The 24,251-nt window shown below is 39.2% G+C and overlaps 1 protein-coding gene across 1 annotated transcript in view; it reads right to left on the bottom strand.

The window, feature by feature from the left end:
* LOC115186763 (zinc finger protein 420-like) overlaps nucleotides 1–18,477 on the bottom strand; it is a gene marked incomplete at both ends in the record, with an annotated part of 30,851 nt that extends 12,374 nt beyond the window's left edge. Inside the window, one exon of the mRNA XM_029746271.1 lies at nucleotides 18,242–18,477. Coding sequence (XP_029602131.1) covers nucleotides 18,242–18,477 — 236 coding nt within the window. The remainder of the gene's footprint in view (nucleotides 1–18,241) is intronic.
* Nucleotides 18,478–24,251: the final 5,774 nt, after the last annotated feature.

The following is a 24,251-nucleotide window of genomic DNA, read 5'->3' as shown; positions in this document are numbered from 1 at the left end:
TAGGTTACGAGGTGCTTTGTCACCAGTACCTATGACTGGTTGATAGGGGAGTGGTTTCAGTCTGTCCATTCCCAGCTAGGTTAAGAGGTGCTTTGTCACCAGTACCTATGACTGGTTGATAGGGGAGTGGTTTCAGTCTGTCCCATTCCCAGCTAGGTTACGAGGTGCTTTGTCACCAGTACCTATGACTGGTTGATAGGGGAGTGGTTTCAGTCTGTCCATTCCCAGCTAGGTTACGAGGTGCTTTGTCACCAGTACCTATGACTGGTTGATAGGGGAGTGGTTTCAGTCTGTCCATTCCCAGCTAGGTTACGAGGTGCTTTGTCACCAGTACCTATGACTGGTTGATAGGGGAGTGGTTTCAGTCTGTCCAGTACCTATGACTGGTTGATAGGGGAGTGGTTTCAGTCTGTCCATTCCCAGCTAGGGTACGAGGTGCTTTGTCACCAGTACCTATGACTGGTTGATAGGGGAGTGGTTTCAGTCTGTCCATTCCCAGCTAGGGTACGAGGTGCTTTGTCACCAGTACCTATGACTGGTTGATAGGGGAGTGGTTTCAGTCTGTCCATTCCCAGCTAGGTTACGAGGTGCTTTGTCACTAGTACCTATGACTGGTTGATAGGGGGAAACCTCCATGCTTATTATAGAAAAGTAATTAGGGGGAAACTATTTAGTAAACTGAAATAAAATAACAAACCTGTTTGAAAACTATTCCAAAACTATCTTTGACTCCAAAACTAAAACAGCCTAAAATAATAACCAGCATGAATTATGTTCAGTTTGAATAATTTATATCTTAACTTTGGGCAAAATTAGAATTGGGTTTAAAATATTTTTTATGTGATTTTAAATCTTCTGAACCTGGTGGCTGGTAAATGCTGCCATGGGATGGCAATGTTTCAAATAGACCTAGCTTGTGTATCACTAGCTATCGCCAGAAATACTTTAAGAAATGAGGATATTGGAAACTCCTTTCGATTCGTATTAACAGTTTAAAGAAAAGAACATTGGCATGAATTAACCTCCGTGAACTAGAAGCACAACATTACAAATATTTTCAGAGATGTGAGATAATGAACTTGTTCTCTGTAATATCGTATAGCTTTGCAATCGTAACAGTACGTACTTTCAAGGATAATAGGCATGTTTCTCGACTCATACCCTGACTTTAAAAAGGGATTTGGTGAGATTTGGTGACAATGTGAACGCGATTGGTCGACAGTCTCTTGGACGGGCGTTATATTCGCTTTGACATTTTCTGGAATAGTTTTTATTTGAAAACGTTTTTGTTTACTTGCCTGCCTATTGAATTTGGAATGCACTGTACTGTTCATCTGAGACTCACTGAGATAATTCCTTTCATACAGCAGTAGCAATACAGGGATATAACATCTACAGAAAAGACAGGAATGCTTATGGGGGAGGTGTTGCTGTATACAGTGCATTCGGAAAGTATTCAGACCCCTTGACTTTTTCCACATTTTGTTACGTTAAAGCCTTATTCTAAAATTGATTAAATTCTTCCCCCCCTTTCATTTAGCTCATTTATTTGGCACACCTGCATTTGGGGAGTTTCTCCCAACCTTCTCTGCAGATCCTCTCTAGCTCTGTCAGGTTGGATGGGGAACATCACTGCACATCTATTTTCAGGTCTCTCCCGAGATGTTAGATCGGGCTCAAGTCCGGGCTCTGGCTGGGCCACTCAAGGACATTCAGAGACCTCTACCGAAGCCACTCCTGTGTTGTCTTGGCTGTGTGCTTAAGGTCGTTGTCCTGTTGGACGGTGAACCTTTACCCCAGTCTGAGGTCCTGAGCACTCTGGAGCAGGTCTTTCATCAAGGATCTCTCTGCACTTTGCTCTGTTAATATTTCCCTCGATCCTGACAAGTCTCCCAGTCCCTGCTGCTGAAAAACATCCCCACAGCATGATGATGCTGCCACCACCATGCTTCACCGTAGGGATGGTGCCAGGTTTCCTCCAGACGTGACGCTTGGCATTCAGGCCAAAGCGTTCAATCTTGGTTTCATCAAGCTAGAGAATCTTGTTTCTCATGGTCTTAGAGTCTTAAGGTGCCTTTTTTCAAACTCCAAGCAGGCCGTCATGTGCCTTTTACTGAGGAGTGGTTTCCATCTGGCCACTCTACCATAAAGGTCTGATTGGTGGAGTGCTGCAGAGATGGTTGTCCTTCTGGAAGGTTCTCCCATCTCCACAGAGGAACTCTGGAGCTCTGTCAGAGTGACCATCAGGTTTTTGGTCACCTCCCTGACCAAGGCCCTCCTCCTCCAATCGCTCAGTTTGTCCGGGTGACCAGCTCTAGGAAGAGTATTCCATTTAAGAATGATGGAGGCCACTGTGTTCTTAGGGACCTTCAATGCTGCAGAGTGTTTTTTGGTACCCTTCCCCAGATCTGTGCCTCAACACAATCCTGTCTCGGAGCTCTACGGACAATTCCTTCGTCCTCATTGCTTGGTTTTTGCTCTGACGTGCACTGTCAACTCTGGGGCCTTATATAGACAGGTGTGTGCCTTCCAAATCATATCCAATCAATTGAATTTACCACAGGTGGACTCCTAACAAGTCTCATAGCAAAGGGTCTGAATACTTAAGTAAATAAGGTATTTCTGTTTTTGACCTGTTTTCACTTTTTCATTATTGTGTGTGGATTAATGAGGATTCTATTTTTTTAAGTCTATTTTAAAATAATGCTCTAACATAACAAAATGTGTAAAAAGGGAAGGGGTGTGAACTTTCTGAATGAACTATGTTTTATTTCATTTTTAAAAATGTAACCTTTATTTAACTCGCAATCACGGCCGGTTGTGACACAGCCTGGACTCGAACCGGGGTGTCTAGTGACGCCTCAAGCATTGAGATAGTGTCTTAGACCGCTGCGCCACTCAGGGGCCCCAAAATGATATTCTAGTGCTGTCCCCACCTCTAATAAATCTTGGTCAACCAAGAGTCGACTGTTCTTTCTACCAATCGATTGGTTATGTGTATTTTTCCATATATAGACACACCCCATGTGTTTTAATAAAATCAACTGTCTGTACTGAACTGGTCTGATGCTTTAAGCTGTTTGATCAAATAATTAAGACACAGAAATGACTGGAGGGAGCCAGAGATCAAGATAACCTAACCAGAAGGAGAAACATTCTGCCGTTATGCTCCTGAAGTTTCCAGTAATGGGCTACACCAGCGGTCGGCAACCTTTTCCATTTAGAGTGGCAATGAATCTGACCATTTCTACTGATCTGGTGCTAGTTATGATTTTAATATGCATATTTTACTGGAACAGTTTCATTTAATTCCTAATAGTATCTGAAAATCATTGTCTGTGATTAATCTACATTCTATCTAAATGAAAATTATACAAATCTAAAAGTAATTTTTACTGCCATTGCCAACTATGTAAAAATAGCCTACATAAAACCAACAAATAAAAACATTGCAGCCTGCAGGTAGAAAATATCCTGATAAAAACAAATATCCTACAAAATCACATTGGTTACACATGGCCTGTCTACAACAAACTGGAAACATTGTATCAACTATCAACTGGGTCTGCCCAAAACTCGAGGTAACAAGCTTGCAACATTGTATAAAATATTCTCGGCCCTCGGAGTTTCCCAGCCAGTGAGTTTGGGACAGACACAGCTGTCGGCTATTTGTACAAAGGATAAGAAGTAATCAGGTATTTTATGACATTTCCATGTAACCAGGTAGACTAGTCCTACTTCTATATGTGTAACCAGGTAGACTAGTCCTACTTCTATATGGGTAATCAGGTGTGCGTCCTTACTCAACATTGACAGGAGTGTTTCAAACAAAAGACAGTGAATAAATTGACAAAACTGACGCATCTTGTGGGGTCAGGTCTGGGTGGTCTGCCAGGGGCCGTTTCATTTAGTATCCATTTGGGTCAGTTGGGGAATGATTGTATTTCCCCATAGTATGTTGTACCGAAGTTGACCGACTGAAAGGGAGTGTAACTTTGACTATAACTACTGTTCCCTGAAGGAGGGAAATGAGGTACAGCACCTGTTTGGTCCCACCCCTTCCTGGGCTCAGTGAAGAGCGATATTAAATCGAAGGAATAAATCCGAGCCTCATGCTCATCACCTGTGGAAGGCGGGGCTTCCAGCGAGGCGTGGATTTAATAGTATGTTGTACCTAGTTTACCTTAACTTTATTGACAACACCCAAATGGATACTGTCATTAACGCAGTTCTTCAATAATTACACATAATTCTTAATACTGTAGCTGTTTAGTTACAGTCACATGTTCAACTATCGTTTGCTGATCCAAGAAATCATTTTCTGAATGACAGTCAAATGACAAACATCATGACATGGGTATATTTGTTGTTAGGTGAAGTTATGGGTCCTACAGTAGGTCTATGTTATTGTTAGGTGAAGTTATGGGCCAATTTGGCAAACAGTGTTCAAACCCTCATTGTCAGGCTGATGAAAAAGCCAAAGAGCATTTTACTGGTTGAAGTGTTTTTCAATACAAAGCAATTGATTTGTGATGATGACACAAACATTATATAATAGGTTGATTTATAGTAGGGTCTCGTTAGTCTGTTTGGACACAGAGATACTTTGCTCATAATGTGTAGAGAACTGTTCCTTGGTGGATAGGCTATTGTACAACACACCGAGCTATTTTCCTTTATTCAGGACATTTAGAATGACAACACATTACAGAGAAGCCTAGTGGAATTATTCACAAAATTATCTGGTGATCAGGTTATGAATTGTCACGACAGACATTTTAGTTTCCTTGTTTCACCTGAAATATTAAATGATTTATAATCCTAGGTCTATATTGTTAGGTGAAGTTATGGGTCCTACAGTAGGTCTATGTTATTGTTAGGTGAAGTTATGGGTCCTACAGTAGGTCTATGTTATTGTTAGGTGAAGTTATGGGTCCTACAGTAGGTCTATGTTGTTGTTAGGTGAAGTTATGGGTACTACAGTAGGTCTATGTTATTGTTAGGTGAAGTTATGGGCCAATTTGCAAACAGTGTACAAACCCTCATTGTCAGGCTGATGGAAAAGCCAAAGAGAATTTTACTGGTTGAAGTACAAAGCGGTTGATTTGCGATGATGACACAAACATTATATTAAGCAGGACATTCAAACGAGCCTTACAATTATAATCCAAAGTAGTGTGAAATGTACTCATAAGCAACCTGGAAATGGAGGTTACTCCCCTGAGTTTTCCCCCATTCACATTCAGAATACATTGTGAAAAACTAAAATCTTTGCTCACCATTTTTGCTCCAGGCAGATATACTACATCCATAACTGTCGGTTTCCTCATTAGCAGGGTGGAGTTTCTGCAATGAAATTGCATGTGCATCGCCCTCGTGCCGCAATTTTAGCAAACACAGAAAGGGGCCTATATTGGATACCAAAAGTCGTCTGGCACAGTGCTTAGAGTTTCAGTAACTTTAATAACTTATTTCTAGCCTACCATCATCAATTTTACTACTAATGTGAAAACAAGACAAAATATGACTATTCTTGCTCATTTTAAGACAATTGTCAAATAATTTTAACTTTCATTACAGACGTCAATTGTTGTACAACATCATGGCTACGCTGTTGGCATCACCTTTTACAGTGGATTACCGCTGTTGTGGGCCTTTAATCATCTGTCTGACTTTGTTGTTCACGCAGGAGAGATATGGGACTATCGTGGATCATCTGGGGAGCCTCAACAACCTCATGTTGCTGACAAGGCAGAGAAGAGTCTCTCCAGATCAGAACACCTCAAGAAACACCAGCAGAGACCCACAGTGAAGAGAACTCACTGCTGCTCTGACTGTGGGAAGAGATTCAACTCATCATGCATTCAAATTCACCAGAGAATCCACACAGGAGAGAAGCCTTATATCTGTGGTCAATGTGGGAAGAGTTTTACTCAATCAAACAGCCTGATATCACACCAGAGAACACACACAGGAGAGAAACCTTTTCTCTGTGATCAATGTGGGAAGAGTTTTACTACATCTGGCTCTCTGACTATACACCAGAGAACACACACAGGAGAGAAACGTATATGTGGTCAATGTGGGAAGAGTTTTGGCCAATCTAGCTATCTGACAGTGCACCAGAGAATACACACAGGAGAGAAATCTTATAGCTGTGCTCAATGTGGGAAGAGGTTTATTACATCTAGTGATCTGACTCTACACCAGAGAACACACACAGGAGATAAACCTTATAGCTGTGATCAATGTGGGAAGAGTTTTGCCTCATCTAGTGATCTGACTCGACACCAGAAAACACACAGAGGAGAGAAATCTCTTAGCTGTGACCAGAGATAATCTGATAAAAGATCTCTGATCAAATATCAGAAAATACATGAAGGAGTTGTTTCATGATTTCAATGAATTAATGTCACAATGTAGAATGTTTTAACATTGTAGTGGGAGTATTTTAATAATGTCACAATGTAGAAGCCTAAATATTTGCCCCCTGTTCTATTGATTTCAGCATGATATGGATATTAGCCTCAGGGGGAAAATCCAGGCTCTGAATTAGAAGAGTTACTATTTATGAAATTTAACAAAAAGTGACTATCAAAAAAAGAGTTGTTACACTTACCATGTTGGTGACCCACTTGAATCAAAATGCAACACTTCAAAATGTATCTGGCTGTTTTCTACAAGTTGTCCTCTAACCAGGGATGTACACATTATCCCCAGATTCCATGTGGTTTTTGAGCTGTTAGTTTTAACAGGACGTGCAACCTCATCTCCCTTCTGTCACACAATTGATTTCAACATGATATCGATGAGTTATGACAAATAAGTGTTGTGTTCCTTTGTTTAGCAACCCCTAAATTTAAATGCATCACTCCAAAATGTAGCTGACTGTCTTCTGCAGGTTGTCTTCTTATCAGTGAGGTAAAATATATCTCCCATTTCCATGTGTTTTTTTAGTTGTGTTAGTTTCAACAGCACGTACAACCTGATTTCCCCCATAATCGATATCAGTGATTTATTGCTACTTGTCAAAACAACAGCGTTTCTGATGCTTGTACAGATGTTTGTGTATATAGCACATTTTGTAGCACATTTTATGTTTAGTTTTCAATTTATCCCAAACTGTTTCTGCATATTGGTTATTGATTTGGACACGTTAAAACTGTGTTTTGACATTGGGGATATCCCACCTAGCAACATGTCATTGAAAAGCTGTTGAAAGTAGACTATGCAACCAAATATTTCATATTTACATTTCATGTAACATTTAGTCATGATTATTATTAATGCAACCAACTGAAATTTTTGGGGTACAATTATATTAACATTGTTGCCCTGCTTTTAGAATATCAGGATTCATTCTCAGATGTGCCAACCCAAATGTACTAGAGCATGACATTGGGGACTGGGCCCCGATCCAACAACATGTCTATCTAGTGAACCCTGAAAAGAGAGAGAAGCTCCACAGTGAGGTGGAAAGTTACTACAGATATTGCAGGAGTTAAGGACAACTTGGTTGCTGATTGTCTCAAGGGTTGGCAGTCAAAAAGTTTTGCGTTTAGCCATTGTGTTGCCATGGTTCACAATTTATTTTGACTGCACGTTTTTCCATATTGGAGGTGAGTTTTGTTTGGGCTCGTTCCAAGGCAACGAGAGTTCTAGAAGCTAGTGAGTTTTAGGAAGACGAGAGTTCTAGAAGCTAGTGAGTTTTAGGAAGACGAGAGTTCTAGAAGCTAGTGAGTTTTAGGAAGACGAGAGTTCTAGAAGCTAGTGAGTTTTAGGAAGACGAGAGTTCTAGAAGCTAGTGAGTTTTAGGATTCTATATTATTATTTAGAAATATGTGGGTTTTTTGTTTTTAATTGTTGACAGCCAGTAGACACCATGTGTATATTATAGAAGACCTAGTCATTGTAGTTGATTATAATGTGAAATAGAAGTTGTTTTCTGTTGATGGTGAGCAAACTTGTCCAACAAAAATATAGGATATATTTGTTGTCTTAAGGGGGAAGGTGTTACACAGGCTTTGGTTTTTCCATTTATGTTTTGAGGTTGGACGCTAGCACGTCTAGCTCGTTAGCACGTCTAGCTCGTAGCACGTCTAGCTCGTTAGCACGTCTAGCTCGTTAGCACGTCTAGCTCGTTAGCACGTCTAGCTCGTTAGCACGTCTAGCTCGTTAGTCAGAATGTGTTACACCTGTGCTGGCTTGGATTTTCTTCAGGGTGCTTATTAGTCTTTCAGTTGTTAATCTTATGTTTGTTGTGATATATATAATATAAATATTTCTGTTTATTTTCATTGTTTTTTCCTGTGAAGCCATTGCGTTGCATCCATGTCTGAAATGTGCTGTATAAATAAAGCTTGATTTGATTTGAACATATTGCAAAACAAAGGAACCCAATGACTGACCAATCAACAGACTTAATTATTTTTTTATTTTATTTAACCTTTATTTAATTAGACAATTCAGTTAAGAACAAATTCTTATTTAAAATGATTGCCTACCAGGGAACAGTGGGTTAACTGCCTTGTTCAGGGGCAGAACAACATATGCTTACATTGTCAGCTCTAACCACTAGGCTACCTGCCGCCCTCTTGCATAACCAATGAACACGTATTTTAGTCCATCTTAGTATGAAAAACAGTATCAATTCAGTGTATCTTCCACTATGTCAAAACAGTATCACTTTTCAACCAACCCAGTGCATTTGTTGAAACTGAAAAGTTTTGAAATCAACAATACGTCAAAGGATTCAACAACTAAAAACTGAAACAAACAATTGGATCAAACAGATCAATCCCACTGGACATTAGGTTTCATTCAGACCCTGCAGGGTTTAGATTCAGCCAGGACTAGATAAACTAGGACATTTAAGTAGATTTCCTGAACGTGGCTTAAATTAGGCTTAGTTAGTCGGAGACTGGAGTCAGGTAAGTAAGCCTAAATGAGAACACCTGGGTTAAGCCTGATTAGGTTCAGTATGAACACCTGGGTTAAGCTTGATTAGGTTCAGTATGAACACCTGGGTTAATCCTGATTAGGTTCAGTATGAACACCTGGGTTAATCCTGATTAGGTTCAGTATGAAAACCTGGGTTAATCCTGATTAGGTTCAGTATGAACACCTGGGTTAATCCTGATTAGGTTCAGTATGAACACCTGGGTTAATCCTGATTAGGTTCAGTATGAACACATGCTGTTGGTCTAGTGGTGCTCATTAAAACCCGGAATAGAAAACACCAATACTGGTGTGAATCTTGAGACGAAACAATGGCAGAGGCAAAAATAATTTGTTCCAAAAAACTTTTGTGTGCATGAAAAAAATGCTCCAAAACAAATGTTGTCAAACCATCCAGTTATTGAAGGTAAAAACCACACTGCTGCTACTGAGCAGTAGAACAAGAGGGTTGGGCTGCAATTTGCAGTGAATTCAATGGAAATGTAACCACAAGAAGAAACAACAACTTCAGGTGAGATATCTGCAATATTATCAGGATTACAAGAAGAAACAACAACTAGAGGTGAGATATCTGCATTATTATCAGGATTACAGGAAGAAACAACAACTACAGGTGAGATATCTGCATTATTATCAGGATTACAAGAAGAAACGACAACTAGAGGTGAGATATCTGCATTATTATCAGGATTACAGGAAGAAACAACAACTAGAGGTGAGATATCTGCATTATTATCAGGATTACAAGAAGAAACAACAACTAGAGGTGAGATATCTGCATTATTATCAGGATTACAGGAAGAAACAACAACTAGAGGTGAGATATCTGCATTATTATCAGGATTACAGGAAGAAACAACAACTAGAGGTGAGATATCTGCATTATTATCAGGATTACAGGAAGAAACAACTAGAGGTGAGATATCTGCATTATTATCAGGACTACAAGAAGAAACAACAACTAGAGGTGAGATATCTGCATTATTATCAGGATTACAAGAAGAAACAACAACTAGAGGTGAGATATCTGCATTATTATCAAGATTACAAGAAGAAACAACAACTAGAGGTGAGATATCTGCATTATTATCAGGATTACAAGAAGAAACAACAACTAGAGGTGAGATATCTGCATTATTATCAGGATTACAAGAAGAAACAACAACTAGAGGTGAGATATCTGCATTATTATCAGGATTACAAGAAGAAACAACAACTAGAGGTGAGATATCTGCATTATTATCAGGATTACAAGAAGAAACAACAACTAGAGGTGAGATATCTGCATTATTATCAGGATTACAACAAGAAACAACAACTAGAGGTGAGATATCTGCATTATTATCAGGATTACAAGAAGAAACAACAACTAGAGGTGAGATACCTGCATTATTATCAGGATTACAAGAAGAAACAACAACTAGAGGTGAGATATCTGCATTATTATCAGGATTACAAGAAGAAACAACAACTTCAGGTGAGATATCTGCATTATTATCAGGATTACAAGAAGAAACAACAACTAGAGGTGAGATATCTGCATTATTATCAGGATTACAAGAAGAAACAACAACTAGAGGTGAGATATCTGCATTATTATCAGGATTACAAGAAGAAACAACAACTAGAGGTGAGATATCTGCATTATTATCAGGATTACAAGAAGAAACAACAACTAGAGGTGAGATATCTGCATTATTATCAGGATTACAAGAAGAAACAACAACTAGAGGTGAGATATCTGCATTATTATCAGGATTACAAGAAGAAACAACAACTAGAGGTGAAATATCTGCATTATTATCAGGATTACAGGAAGAAACAACAACTAGAGGTGAGATATCTGCATTATTATCAGGATTACAAGAAGAAACAACAACTAGAGGTGAGATATCTGCATTATTATCAGGATTACAAGAAGAAACAACAACTAGAGGTGAGATATCTGCATTATTATCAGGATTACAAGATGAAACAACAACTAGAGGTGAGATATCTGTATTATTATCAGCATTTACAAGAAGAAACAACATCTAGAGGTGAGATATCTGCATTATTATCAGGATTACAAGTAGAAACAACAACTAGAGGTGAGATATCTGCATTATTATCAGGATTACAGGAAGAAACAACAACTAGAGGTGAGATATCTGCATTATTATCAGGATTACAGGAAGAAACAACAACTAGAGGTGAGATATCTGCATTATTATCAGGATAACAAGAAGAAACAACAACTAGAGGTGAAATATCTGCATTATTATCAGGATTACAAGAAGAAACAACAACTAGAGGTGAGATATCTGCATTATTATAAGGATTACAAGAAGAAACAACAACTAGAGGTGAGATAGCTGCATTATTATCAGGATTACAAGAAGAAACAACAACTAGAGGTGAGATATCTGCATTATTATCAGGATTACAGGAAGAAACAACAACTAGAGGTGAGATATCTGCATTATTATCAGGATTACAAGAAGAAACAACAACTAGAGGTGAGATATCTGCATTATTATCAGGATTACAAGAAGAAACAAGAACTAGAGGTGAGATATCTGCATTATTATCAGGATTACAAGAAGAAACAACAACTACAGGTGAGATATCTACATTATTATCAGGATTACAAGAAGAAACAACAACTAGAGGTGAGATATCTGTATTATTATCAGGATTACAAGAAGAAACAACAACTAGAGGTTAAATATCTGCATTATTATCAGGATTACAAGAAGAAACAACAACTAGAGGTGAGATATCTGCATTATTATCAGGATTACAAGAAGAAACAACTTCAGGTGAGATATCTGCATTATTATCAGGATTACAAGAAGAAACAACAACTAGAGGTGAGATATCTGCATTATTATCAGAATTACAAGAAGAAACAACAACTAGAGGTGAGATATCTGCATTATTATCAGGATTACAAGAAGAAACAACAACTAGAGGTGAGATATCTGCATTATTATCAGGATTACAAGAAGAAACAACAAATAGAGTTGAGATATCTGCATTATTATCAGGATTACAAGAAGAAACAACAACTAGAGGTGAGATATCTGCATTATTATCAGGATTACAGGAAGAAACAACAACTAGAGGTGAGATATCTGCATTATTATCAGGATTACAAGAAGAAACAACAACTAGAGGTGAGATATCTGCATTATTATCAGGATTACAGGAAGAAACAACAACTAGAGGTGAGATATCTGCATTATTATCAGGATTACAGGAAGAAACAACAACTAGAGGTGAGATATCTGCATTATTATCAGGATTACAGGAAGAAACAACTAGAGGTGAGATATCTGCATTATTATCAGGATTACAAGAAGAAACAACAACTAGAGGTGAGATACCTGCATTATTATCAGGATTACAAGAAGAAACAACAACTAGAGGTGAGATATCTGCATTATTATCAGGATTACAAGAAGAAACAACAACTAGAGGTGAGATATCTGCATTATTATCAGGATTACAAGAAGAAACAACAACTAGAGGTGAGATATCTGCATTATTACATTATACTCCTGGGAACTGCCCATATTCAGATATTCATATTGCCCTTTATAGTTGGCTTGGCCAGCAGCATCAGGAAACTAGATGTAAAGACTCCTCATGCAGACTTTATAGTTGGCTTGACCAGCAGCATCAGGAAACTAGATGAAAAGACTCCTGCAGACGTTATAGTTGACTTGGGCAGCAGCATCAGGAAACTAGATGTAAAGACTCCTCCTGCAGACTTTATAGTTGGCTTGGCCAGCAGCATCAGGAAACTAGATGTAAAGACTCCTCAGTTCACAAATGGCCCTGCAGACTTTATAGTTGGCTTGACCAGCAGCATCAGGAAACTAGATGTAAAGACTCATCCTGCAGACTTTATAGTTGGCTTGGCCAGCAGCATCAGGAAACTAGATGTAAAGACTCCTCCTGCAGACTTTATAGTTGGCTTGGCCAGCAGCATCAGGAAACTAGATGTAAAGACTCCCCCTGCAGACTTTATAGTTGGCTTGACCAGCAGCATCAGGAAACTAGATGTAAAGACTCCTCCTGCAGACTTTATAGTTGGCTTGGCCAGCAGCATCAGGAAACTAGATGTAAAGACTCCTCCTGCAGACTTTATAGTTGGCTTGGCCAGCAGCATCGGGAAACTAGATGTAAAGACTCCTCCTGCAGACTTTATAGTTGGCTTGACCAGCAGCATCAGGAAACTAGATGTAAAGACTCCTCCTGCAGACTTTATAGTTGGCTTGGCCAGCAGCATCAGGAAACTAGATGTAAAGACTCCTCCTGCAGACTTTATAGTTGGCTTGACCAGCAGCATCAGGAAACTAGATGTAAAGATTCCTCAGTTCACAAATGGCCCTGCAGACTTTATAGTTGGCTTGACCAGCAGCACCAGGAAACTAGATGTAAAGACTCCTCCTGCAGACTTTATAGTTGGCTTGACCAGCAGCATCAGGAAAGTAGATGTAAAGACTCCTCCTGCAGACTTTATAGTTGGCTTGACCAGCAGCACCAGGAAACTAGATGTAAAGACTCCTCCTGCAGACTTTATAGTTGGCTTGGCCAGCAGCATCAGGAAACTAGATGTAAAGACTCCTCCTGCAGACTTTATAGTTGGCTTGACCAGCAGCATCAGGAAAGTAGATGTAAAGACTCCTCCTGCAGACTTTATAGTTGGCTTGACCAGCAGCACCAGGAAACTAGATGTAAAGACTCCTCCTGCAGACTTTATAGTTGGCTTGACCAGCAGCATCAGGAAACTAGATGTAAAGACTCCTCCTGCAGACTTTATAGTTGGCTTGGTCAGCAGCATCAGGAAACTAGATGTAAAGACTCCTCCTGCAGACTTTATAGTTGGCTTGACCAGCAGCATCAGGAAACTAGATGTAAAGACTCCTCCTGCAGACTTTATAGTTGACTTGGGCAGCAGCATCAGGAAACTAGATGTAAAGACTCCTCCTGCAGACTTTATAGTTGGCTTGGCCAGCAGCATCAGGAACCTAGATGTAAAGACTCCTCCTGCAGACTTTATAGTTGGCTTGGCCAGCAGCATCAGGAAACTAGATGTAAAGACTCCTCCTGCAGACTTTATAGTTGGCTTGACCAGCAGCATCAGGAAACTAGATGTAAAGACTCCTCCTGCAGACTTTATAGTTTGCTTGGCCAGCAGCATCAGGAAACTAGATGTAAAGACTCCTCCTGCAGACTTTATAGTTGGCTTGACCAGCAGCATCAGGAAACTAGATGTAAAGACTCCTCCTGCAGACTTTATAGTTGGCTTGGCCAGCAGCATCAGGAAACTAGATGTAAAGACTCCTCCTGCAGACTTTATAGTTGGCTTGACCAGCAGCATCAGGAAACTAGATGTAAAGACTCCTCCTGCAGACTTTGTGAACAATTAAACACAGTTGCTTCACTGGCACCACACAAATCACCAGTTTCACAATGAAAGATTCCAGATGCCAAAAACCTCAAGGATTTAACTCCTATCCAAAAGTACTGGTCTGGCTGGCCTCTGTAGTGCATGTTGGTCTTCATTTAGAAATTATAAATAGTCCATGCTTCCTCACAAACAGTATGAAGCAGAAGTTAAACCTGCCTCTTTGAAAGATTAATTTAAGCTTCAATTTAGTCCTGGAGTAGCTCTTATCCACCCTCTTTCAATCAGCTTTGTTTAGTCCAGAACAGGCTAAATCGACCATTATCTTTTAGTCTGGGACTAAGCTTAAGCCTTTTATGTGAAACCGGCCCTGAGTGTTTTATATGACTAAATGTGTTTCTGTGTTGCATAGATGCTCCATATCCATTACTTTGAATGTTTTATATATGACTAAATGTGTTTATTTCTGTGTTGCAGGGACAGTCAAGAAATGGAACAGCAAGGCCACAGAACATGACATAAGCAGAGCTGTGGGAGACCACCTCAAGCCCCTGGTAGAGCCGGGGGTGGTGTTTACCACTCCACCACACCTTCAGCAGGCTGGAAAAGTGGGATTGATCTGGTTGATCCAATTGTTTGTTTCAGTTTTCAGTAGTTGAATCCTTTGACATATTGATTTCAACAAATGAACTGGGTTGGTTGAAAAGTGAAACTAAACGTACAGTGGGGGAAAAAAGTATTTGATCCCCTGCTGATTTTTTACATTTGCCCACTGACAAAGAAATTATCAGTCTATAATTTTAATAGTAGGTTTTTGACATGCGTTTTTCTGGATATTTTTGTTGTTATTCTGTCTCTCACTGTTCAAATAAACCTACCATTAAAATTATAGACTGATCCTTTCTTTGTCAGTGGGCAAACGTACAAAGTCAGCAGGGGATCAAATACTTTTTTCCCTCACTGTACATATCATGCACTATTTTGACAGTGGAAGATATACTGAATTTATACTGTTTTTCATACTAAGATGGACCAAGATATGTGTTGCTTTTGTACATATTTGTTCATTGGTTTTGCAAGAGTCTGTTGATTGGTCAGTCATTGGGTTCATTTGTTTTACAATATGTTCAAATCAAATCAAGCTTTATTTATACAGCACATTTCAGACATGGATGCAACACAATGGCTTCACAGGAAAAAACAAATATTTACCACAAAACAAGATTAACAACTGAAAGACTAGAGAGCATTCTAAGGAAATTCCATTGATTAAAATATTATCAATTGGATGCAACATCCAACCCAAAATATCAGCTTGTTTTACTACATTGTTTGTTGTTACGTTCCCCAGCAAGAAAATCAGAAATATCCCTTAAACAGAAGAGGAACTAACAAAGAGTCACTGACAACAACCACAACTAAACAGGTGGGGTTTTAGGAGGGGCTCTGAAAGACACTATGGGGGTGTCCACTGAAAGTTGACTAGTAACAACAACTGGGACCTAAAAGACACCCACCATGAGACCCACTAAATCTGCCCAAGAAGAGAAAAACAAAAGAAAAACCCACAACAAACTTAAAGACAGGAAGCAAACCAAAAATGTAGAACAACTAAAGGTGTTGACTCTCCACATGTATCAAGACAACTGGAGCACTGGGCCAGACACTCTTAGATAGAACCTGGACCAGCTCAGGTGAAACACCTTCCCACTAACGAGATGGACAAGCCAGCACAGGTGTAACACATACTGACTAACGAGGTGACACCAATCAGTGCGTCCTACTTGCTAACGGAGCTAGACGTGCTAACGGAGCTAGACGTGCTAACGGAGCTAGACGTGCTAACGGAGCTAGACGTGCTAACGGAGCTAGACGTGCTAACGGAGCTAGACGTGCTAACGGAGCTAGACGTGCTAACGGAGCTAGACGTGCTAACGGAGCTAGACGTGCTAACGGAGCTAGACGTGCTAACGAGCTAGACGTGCTAAAGTCCAACCTCAAAACATAAATGGAAAAACCAAAGCCTGTAACACCTTAAGACAACAAATATATCCTATATTTTTGTTGGAAAAGTTTGCTCACCACCAACAGAAAACAACTTCCATTTCACATTATAATCAACTACAATGATTCACCTTCACCAATATAAACATGGTGTCTACTAGCTGTCAACAATTAAAAACAAGAAAAAACACGTATTTCTAAATAATAATATACAATAGGATTATTTGTTTCTCCTTTTTCTTTCTATAGAATCCTAAATCCCACAAGCTTCTAGAACACTCGTCTTCCTAAAACTCTAAATCCCACTAGCTTCTAGAACTCTCCTCTTTCTAAATTCCACTAGCTTCTAGAACTCTCATCTTTCTAAATCCCACTAGCTTCTAGAACACTCGTCTTCCTAAATCCCACTAGCTTCTAGAACTCTCATCTTTCTGAATCCCACTAGCTTCTAGAACTCTCGTCTCCTTGGAACGAGCCCAAACAAAACTCATCTCCAATACGGAAAAACATGCAGTCAAGATAAATATAGATCCATAGCAACGCACTGGCTAAACGCAAAACACAAATCTTATATCGATTTGGGGGGAAATCAGGTTGAATCTGGTCTTCAAACTAACACAACAAAACAAAAAACACTTGGAAATGGAGATTTATTTTACCTCACTGGTTAGAGGACAACCTGCAGAAGACAGTCAGCTACATTTTGGAGTGATGCATTTAAATTTAGGGGTCACTAAACAAAGGAACACAACACTTATTTGTCATAACTCATCGATATCATGTTGAAATCAATTGTGCCGAGAGGAGGGAGATGAGATTGCACGTCCTGTTAAAACTAACAGCTCAAAAACCACATGGAATCTGGGAATAATGTGTACATCACTGGTTAGAGGACAATTTGTAGAAAACAGTCAGATACATTTTGATTAAAGTGCGTCACCAACGTGGCAAGTGTAACACAACTCTTTTTGGTTAAATCTTATAAATAGTAACTCTTTCAATTCAGAGCATGGATTTTCCCCCTGAGGCTAATATCCATATCATGTTGAAATCAATAGAACAGGGGACAAACGATTAGGGTTCTACATTGTGACATCATTAAAATACTCCTTCTACAATGTTAAAACATTCTACATTGTGACATTAATTCATTGATATCATCAAACAACCCCTTCATGTATTTTCTGATGTTTGATCAGATGTCTTTTATCGGAGTATCTCTTGTTACATTGACCACAGCTATAAGGTTTTTCTCCCGTGTGTGTTCTTTGGTGTGATGTCAGCTGGCTGGAAGTAGTAAAACTCTTCCCACATTGATCACAGCTATAAGATTTCTCTCCTGTGTGTGTTCTCTGGTGTGATACCAGATGGTCAGATCGACCAAAACTCTTCCCACATTGACCACAGCTATAAGATTTCTCTCCTGTGTGTATTCTCTGGTGTAGAGTCAGAGAGCCAGATGCAGCAAAACTCTTCCCACATTGACCACAGCTATAAGATTTCTCTCCTGTGTGTGTTCTCTGGTGTGATACCAGATGGTCAGATCGACCAAAACTCATCCCACATTGAACACAGCTATAAGGTTTCTCTCCTGTGTGTGTTCTCTGGTGTACAGTCAGATCTCTAGATGCATTAAAACTTTTCCCACATTGATCACAGCAAAAAGGTTTCTCTCCTGTGTGTGTTCTCTGGTGTGATACCAGATGGTCAGATCGACCAAAACTCATCCCACATTGAACACAGCTATAAGGTTTCTCTCCTGTGTGTATTCTCTGGTGTAGAGTCAGAGAGACAGATGTAGTAAAACTCTTCCCACATTGACCACAGCTATAAGGTTTCTCTCCTGTGTGTGTTCTTTGGTGTGATATCAGGCCACCTGACTGAGTAAAACACCTCCCACATTGACCACAGCTATAAGGTTTCTCTCCTGTGTGTGTTCTCTGGTGTAGAGTCAGATGGCCAGATGTTGTAAAACTCTTCCCACATTGACCACAGCTATAAGGTTTCTCTCCTGTGTGTATTCTCTGGTGTAGAGCCAGAGAGCCAGATGTAGTAAAACTCTTCCCACATTGATCACAGCTATAAGATTTATCTCCTGTGTGTGTTCTCTGGTGTAGAGCCAGAGAGCCAGATGTAGTAAAACTCTTCCCACATTGATCACAGGTATAATATTTATCTCCTGTGTGTGTTCTTTGGTGTGATATCAGGCTGCCTGACTGAGTGAAACACCTCCCACATTGACCACAGCTATAAGGTTTCTCTCCTGTGTGTGTTCTCTGGTGTAGAGTCAGAGAGCCGGATGTAGTAAAACTCTTCCCACATTGATCACAGCTATAAGATTTCTCTCCTGTCTTGATTCTCTGATGAATTTTAATGCCTGCTGGGGAGGTGAATCTCTTCCCACAGTCAGAGCAGCAGTGAGTTCTCTTCCCTGTGCATCTCTGCAGGTGTTTCTTGAGGTGTTCTGATGTGGAGGGACTCTTCTCTGCCTCTTCAGCTTCACGAGATTGTTGAGGCTCCCCAGAGGATCCACAATAGTTAAGTATCTCTCCTGTGTGAACAACAAAGTCAGACAGATGATTAAAGGCCCACAACAGCGGTAATCCACTGTAAAAGGTGATGCCAACAGCGTAGCCATGATGTTATACAACAATTGACGTCTGTAATGAATGTTTAAATTATTTGACAATTGTCTTAAAATGACTTCTTTTCACATTAGTAGTAACATCGATGATTGTAGGCTATAAATAAGATATTCATGTTGTTGAAATCCTAAGCAGTGTGCCAGACGACTTTTGGTCTCCAATATAGGCCCCTTTCTGTGTTTGCTAAAATTGCGGCACGAGGGCAATTTGATTGCAGAAACTCCTCCCTGCTAATGAGGAAACCACTAGTTATGGATGTAGTGTATCTGCTAATGAGGAAACCGACAGTTATGGATGTAGTATATCTGCCTGGAGCAAAAATGGTGAGCAAAGATTTTAGATTTTCACAATCTATTCTGAATGTGAACGGGGGAAAACTCAGGGGAGTAACCTCCATTACGAGGTTGATGATGAGTTCATTTCACACTACTTTGGATTATAATTTTAAGGCTCGTTTGAATGTCCTGTTTAATATAATGTTTGCGACAGTATTATGAATTATGTGTAATTGTTGAAGAACCGTGTTAATGACAGTATCCATTTGGGTGTTGTCAATAAAGTTAAGATTTCACCTTTATTTAACCAGGTAGGCCAGTTGAGAACAAGTTCTCATTTACAACTGCGACCTGGCCAAGATAAAGCAAAGCAGTTCGACACATATAACAACACAGAGTTACAAGTGGGATAAACAAACGTACAGTCAATAACACAACAGAAAAATATATATACAGTGTGTGCAAATGGATTAACCTGTTGGGGATAGGGGGCAGTATTTGCACGGCCGGATAAAAAACGTACCCGATTTAATCTGGTTACTACTCCTGCCCAGTAACTAGAATATGCCTATAATTGTTTGATTTGGATAGAAAATACCCTAAAGTTTCTAAAACTGTTTGAATGGTGTCTGTGAGTATAACAGAACTCATTTGGCAGGCCAAAACCTGAGAAGATTCCAAACAGGAAGCGCTCTCTCTGACCATTTCATGGCCTTCTTGATCATCTCTAACCAAAACAGGGGATCTCTGGCATGACGTGACATTTTCTAACACTCCCATAGGCTCTCAGAAGGCGCCAGAACGATGAATGGTGGCTTTGCAGGCCATGGCTGAAAAACATTAGCGCATTTGGATGGTGGTCGATCAGAGAACAATGAGACTGGAGGCACGTGCACGAGCCGACACCATGTTTACTTTCTCTCTCTTTGAACGAAAACAACGACTCCCGGTCGGAATTTAATTGCTTTTTTTACGAGAAAAATAGCATAAAAATTGATTTTAAACAGCGGTTGACATGCTTCGAAGTACGGTAATGGAATATTTTGAATTTCTTTGTCACGAAACGCGTCGGGCGCGTCACCCTTCTTTACCCATCGGATAGTGTCTTGAACGCACGAACAAAACGCCACTATTTGGATATAACTATGGATTATTTGGAACCAAACCAACATTTGTTATTGAAGTAGAAGTCCTGGGAGTGCATTCTGACGAAGACAGCAAAGTTAATAACATTTTTCTTACAGTAAATCTGACTTTGGTGAGTGCTAAACTTGCTGGGTGTCTAAATAGCTAGCCCTGTGATGCCGGGCTATCTACTTAGAATATTGCAAAATGTGCTTTCACCGAAAAGCTATTTTAAAATCGGACATATCGAGTGCATAGAGGAGTTCTGTATCTATAATTCTTAAAATAATTGTTATGTTTTTTTGTTAACGTTTATCGTGAGTAATTTAGTAAATTCACCGGCAGTGTTCGGTCGGAATGCTAGTCACATGCTAATGTAAAAAGCTGGTTTTTGATATAAATATGAACTTTATTGAACAAAACATGCATGTATTGTATAACATAATGTCCTAGGGTTGTCATCTGATGAAGATCATCAAAGGTTAGTGCTGCATTTAGCTGTGGTTTGGGTTTATGTGACATTATATGCTAGCTTGAAAAATGGGTGTCTGATTATTTCTGGCTGGGTACTCTGCTGACATAATCTAATGTTAGCCCATAGAGGTTAACTGACTTGTCTAGTTAAATAAAGGTTACATTTAAATACATTTAAAAAATAGAGTTTCATGACAAACCATTTTTTACAAATCCGGCAAGGCACCAATTTTGAGAAGGGTTTAAAACAAAGGTTTCAAACCAATTCATGAATGTAATTGAATCTAGGTATGTCTTGCCTTTAATGTAATGGCATGAAAAACAATTGGCTGAATATTATACAATGACTTATCAACAGCTCTAATAATTTGCCTCCACAGGAAATCTACACTGGCAGTTATAGAATATACTATATATCCTTGAAACCTGGTTAAACTACCATTATGACATCATGGATGAATTCTAGAATATACTATATATCCTTGAAACCTGGTTAAACTATCATTATGACATCATGGATGAATTCTAGAATACACTATATAGCCTAGAAACCTGGTTAAACTATCATTATGACATAATGGATGAATTCTAGAATATACTTTTTAGCCTAGAAACCTGGTTAAACTATCATTATGACATCCTGGATGAATTCTAGAATATACTATATAGCCCAGAAACCTGGTTAAACTATCATTATGACATTATGGATGAATTCTAGAATATACTATATATCCTAGAAACCTGGTTAAACTATCATTATGACATCATGGATGAATTCTAGAATACACTATATAGCCTAGAAACCTGGTTAAACTATCATTATGACATAATGGATGAATTCTAGAAAATACTTTTTAGCCTAGAAACCTGGTTAAACTATCATTATGACATCCTGGATGAATTCTAGAATATACTATATAGCCCAGAAACCTGGTTAAACTATCATTATGACATTATGGATGAATTCTAGAATATACTATATATCCTAGAAACCTGGTTAAACTATCATTATGACATCATGGATGAATTCTAGAATATACTATATAGCCTAGAAACCTGGTTAAACTATCATTATGACATCATGGATGAATTCTAGAATATATTATATATCCTAGAAACCTGGTTAAACTATCATTATGACATCCTGGATGAATAAATTTGAGTGGTTACACTCCTCCTTCCCCCATCCCTCAGCTGTTTACCAAAACAAGCCCCTGGGCAGCCATTTTGTTACTGTTGAAAAAACCCACACAACCCAGCAATCTGCAGTTCATACAACAAATCTGTCATTCCACCACTGTTTTGGTAATAAAATGATGATGAGGCTGGAGAAAAGTCACAATATGGATGTAGCTATTGCATATTTCCGCTTTAACACCACACATCAGTTCAACAACTGCAGAGTTTGTGCCTCTGTATTTAAGACAGTACTTACTAGTGTTAATCAGGGAACGGTTTCTCAAAACCATCTTATGGCTAAGTTCACCGTTAGAACCATTGGATGCCTTAAGATGCGTTTGGGAAACCGGGTCCAGATATCCAGTTTCCTCCTCTTCTTCCACCTCCTTTTTCGATGTGACAGTCATCTCCCCCTCCTCCTCTTTCACTCCATAAACTGCATCCTCCTCTTCTTTTACTGTAACATCCTCCTCCTCTTTCACTCTGAACGTGTCTTTCTCTTCTTTCACTGTAACGGCCTCACCCTCTACTTCTTGTTTTACTGTGATATCCTCCTCTTCCTCCGTCCAGCAGACTTTAGCAGGAGAGTAGCTTAGTGAACTCATGGTCGGGGATGTTAGCTAGCTTGGCTAATGCTAACTTAACCAGCCCGCTAGCTGACCAATAACAACAACACCGTAAATATGAAATTAAATCGGAGGACTAACTAGACGACAGAAGTGGGTTTAAAACACAGTTGCTAATATACACGAAAGGGTCTAAAGAGCTTTAATGGTTCGGCTATTTTGTCTAGCAAGCTACCGAGGTGGCTGAATAACTGCTGCTACTGTTGAAAGAAGCGTTCGTCCACTACATTATACGTCACACTAACAGCATTACCTTAAAGTCGCACACCGCCATCTGCTGACTGGAATGAGTAAAATGTATATTTTAATTTTCAGACAAAAAGTTACAGTGCAGGAAGCATGCGTTTTTACTCACCAGTGTAACAACACAGTGTGGTTAAAGACTTAGTAACTGAGTTGTAGTCACAATCTGGTTCCCTATAAGGACAAACAGTTATGTTTTGCGTTATTACATACACTACTGGTCAATAGTTTTAGAACACCTACTCAATCAAGGGTTTTTCCTTATTTTTACTAGTTTCTACATAGTAGAATAATAGTGAAGACATCAAAACTATGAAATAACACATATGGAATCATGTAGTAACCAAAAAAGTGTTCAACATTTCAAAATATATTTTATATTTGAGATTCTTCAAATAGCCACGATTTGCCTTATTGACAGCTTTGTACACTCTTGGCATTCTCTTAACCAGCTTCACCTGGAATTCTTTTCCAACAGTCTTGAAGGAGTTCCCACATATGCTGAGCACTTGTTGGCTGCTTTTCCTTCACTCTGCAGTATGATTCAGGGAGCCGTCAGTTGGACTCATTTCTCAATGTGTCCACCTGACCCGTCAAATAGTAATTAAAGTAATTTGCAATGTCAGGTGGTTTTGGTAATGAATGTCATAATGGGTAGGAATTAAAACATGTCTGCCACTTGTGTTGAATCAAAGTTGTCCATAGATGTTGTCCATCAGCCTTGATTTAGTGATGATAATATCCTTTCTTTTTACCTTGGTCACCAGATGTATTCATTTACAATAACTGGTCTAGCTTGGTCACTACATGTATTCATTTACAATAACTGGTCTAGCTTGGTCACTAGATGTATTAATCTACAATAACTGGTCTAGCTTGGTCACTAGATGTATTAATCTACAATAACTGGTCTAGCTTGGTCACTAGATGTATTAATCTACAATAACTGGTCTAGCTTGGTCACTAGATGTATTCATTTACAATAACTTGTCTAGCTTGGTCACTAGATGTATTAATCTACAATAACTGGTCTAGCTTGGTCACTAGATGTATTCATTTACAATAACTTTGCTCATCAGACAGATCTGTTCGCTACCTTTTTGGTTTCATTACGTTGAACCGTTATATTTCTCAGCTCATCAATCCCTGGGGCATCGTTTGACCTCAGTCTGTTTTCTTAATGGTGCCTTGCTTATCAACAAAACTCATAAATAATTTCATAAACACACTCTGTGCCCTTTCAGGATCATCCTCACTACACTCTTCCAGCCATCACACATTCTAAACCTCATCCACAAATGAGTCCTGGCTGAACCTCTTGTAG

Source organism: Salmo trutta, unplaced genomic scaffold (genome assembly GCF_901001165.1).
Source record: "Salmo trutta unplaced genomic scaffold, fSalTru1.1, whole genome shotgun sequence".
NCBI classification, from domain to species: domain Eukaryota; kingdom Metazoa; phylum Chordata; class Actinopteri; order Salmoniformes; family Salmonidae; genus Salmo; species Salmo trutta.
Note: the sequence above shows the minus strand (reverse complement) of the source record. Positions and strands in the feature narration are given on the sequence as shown.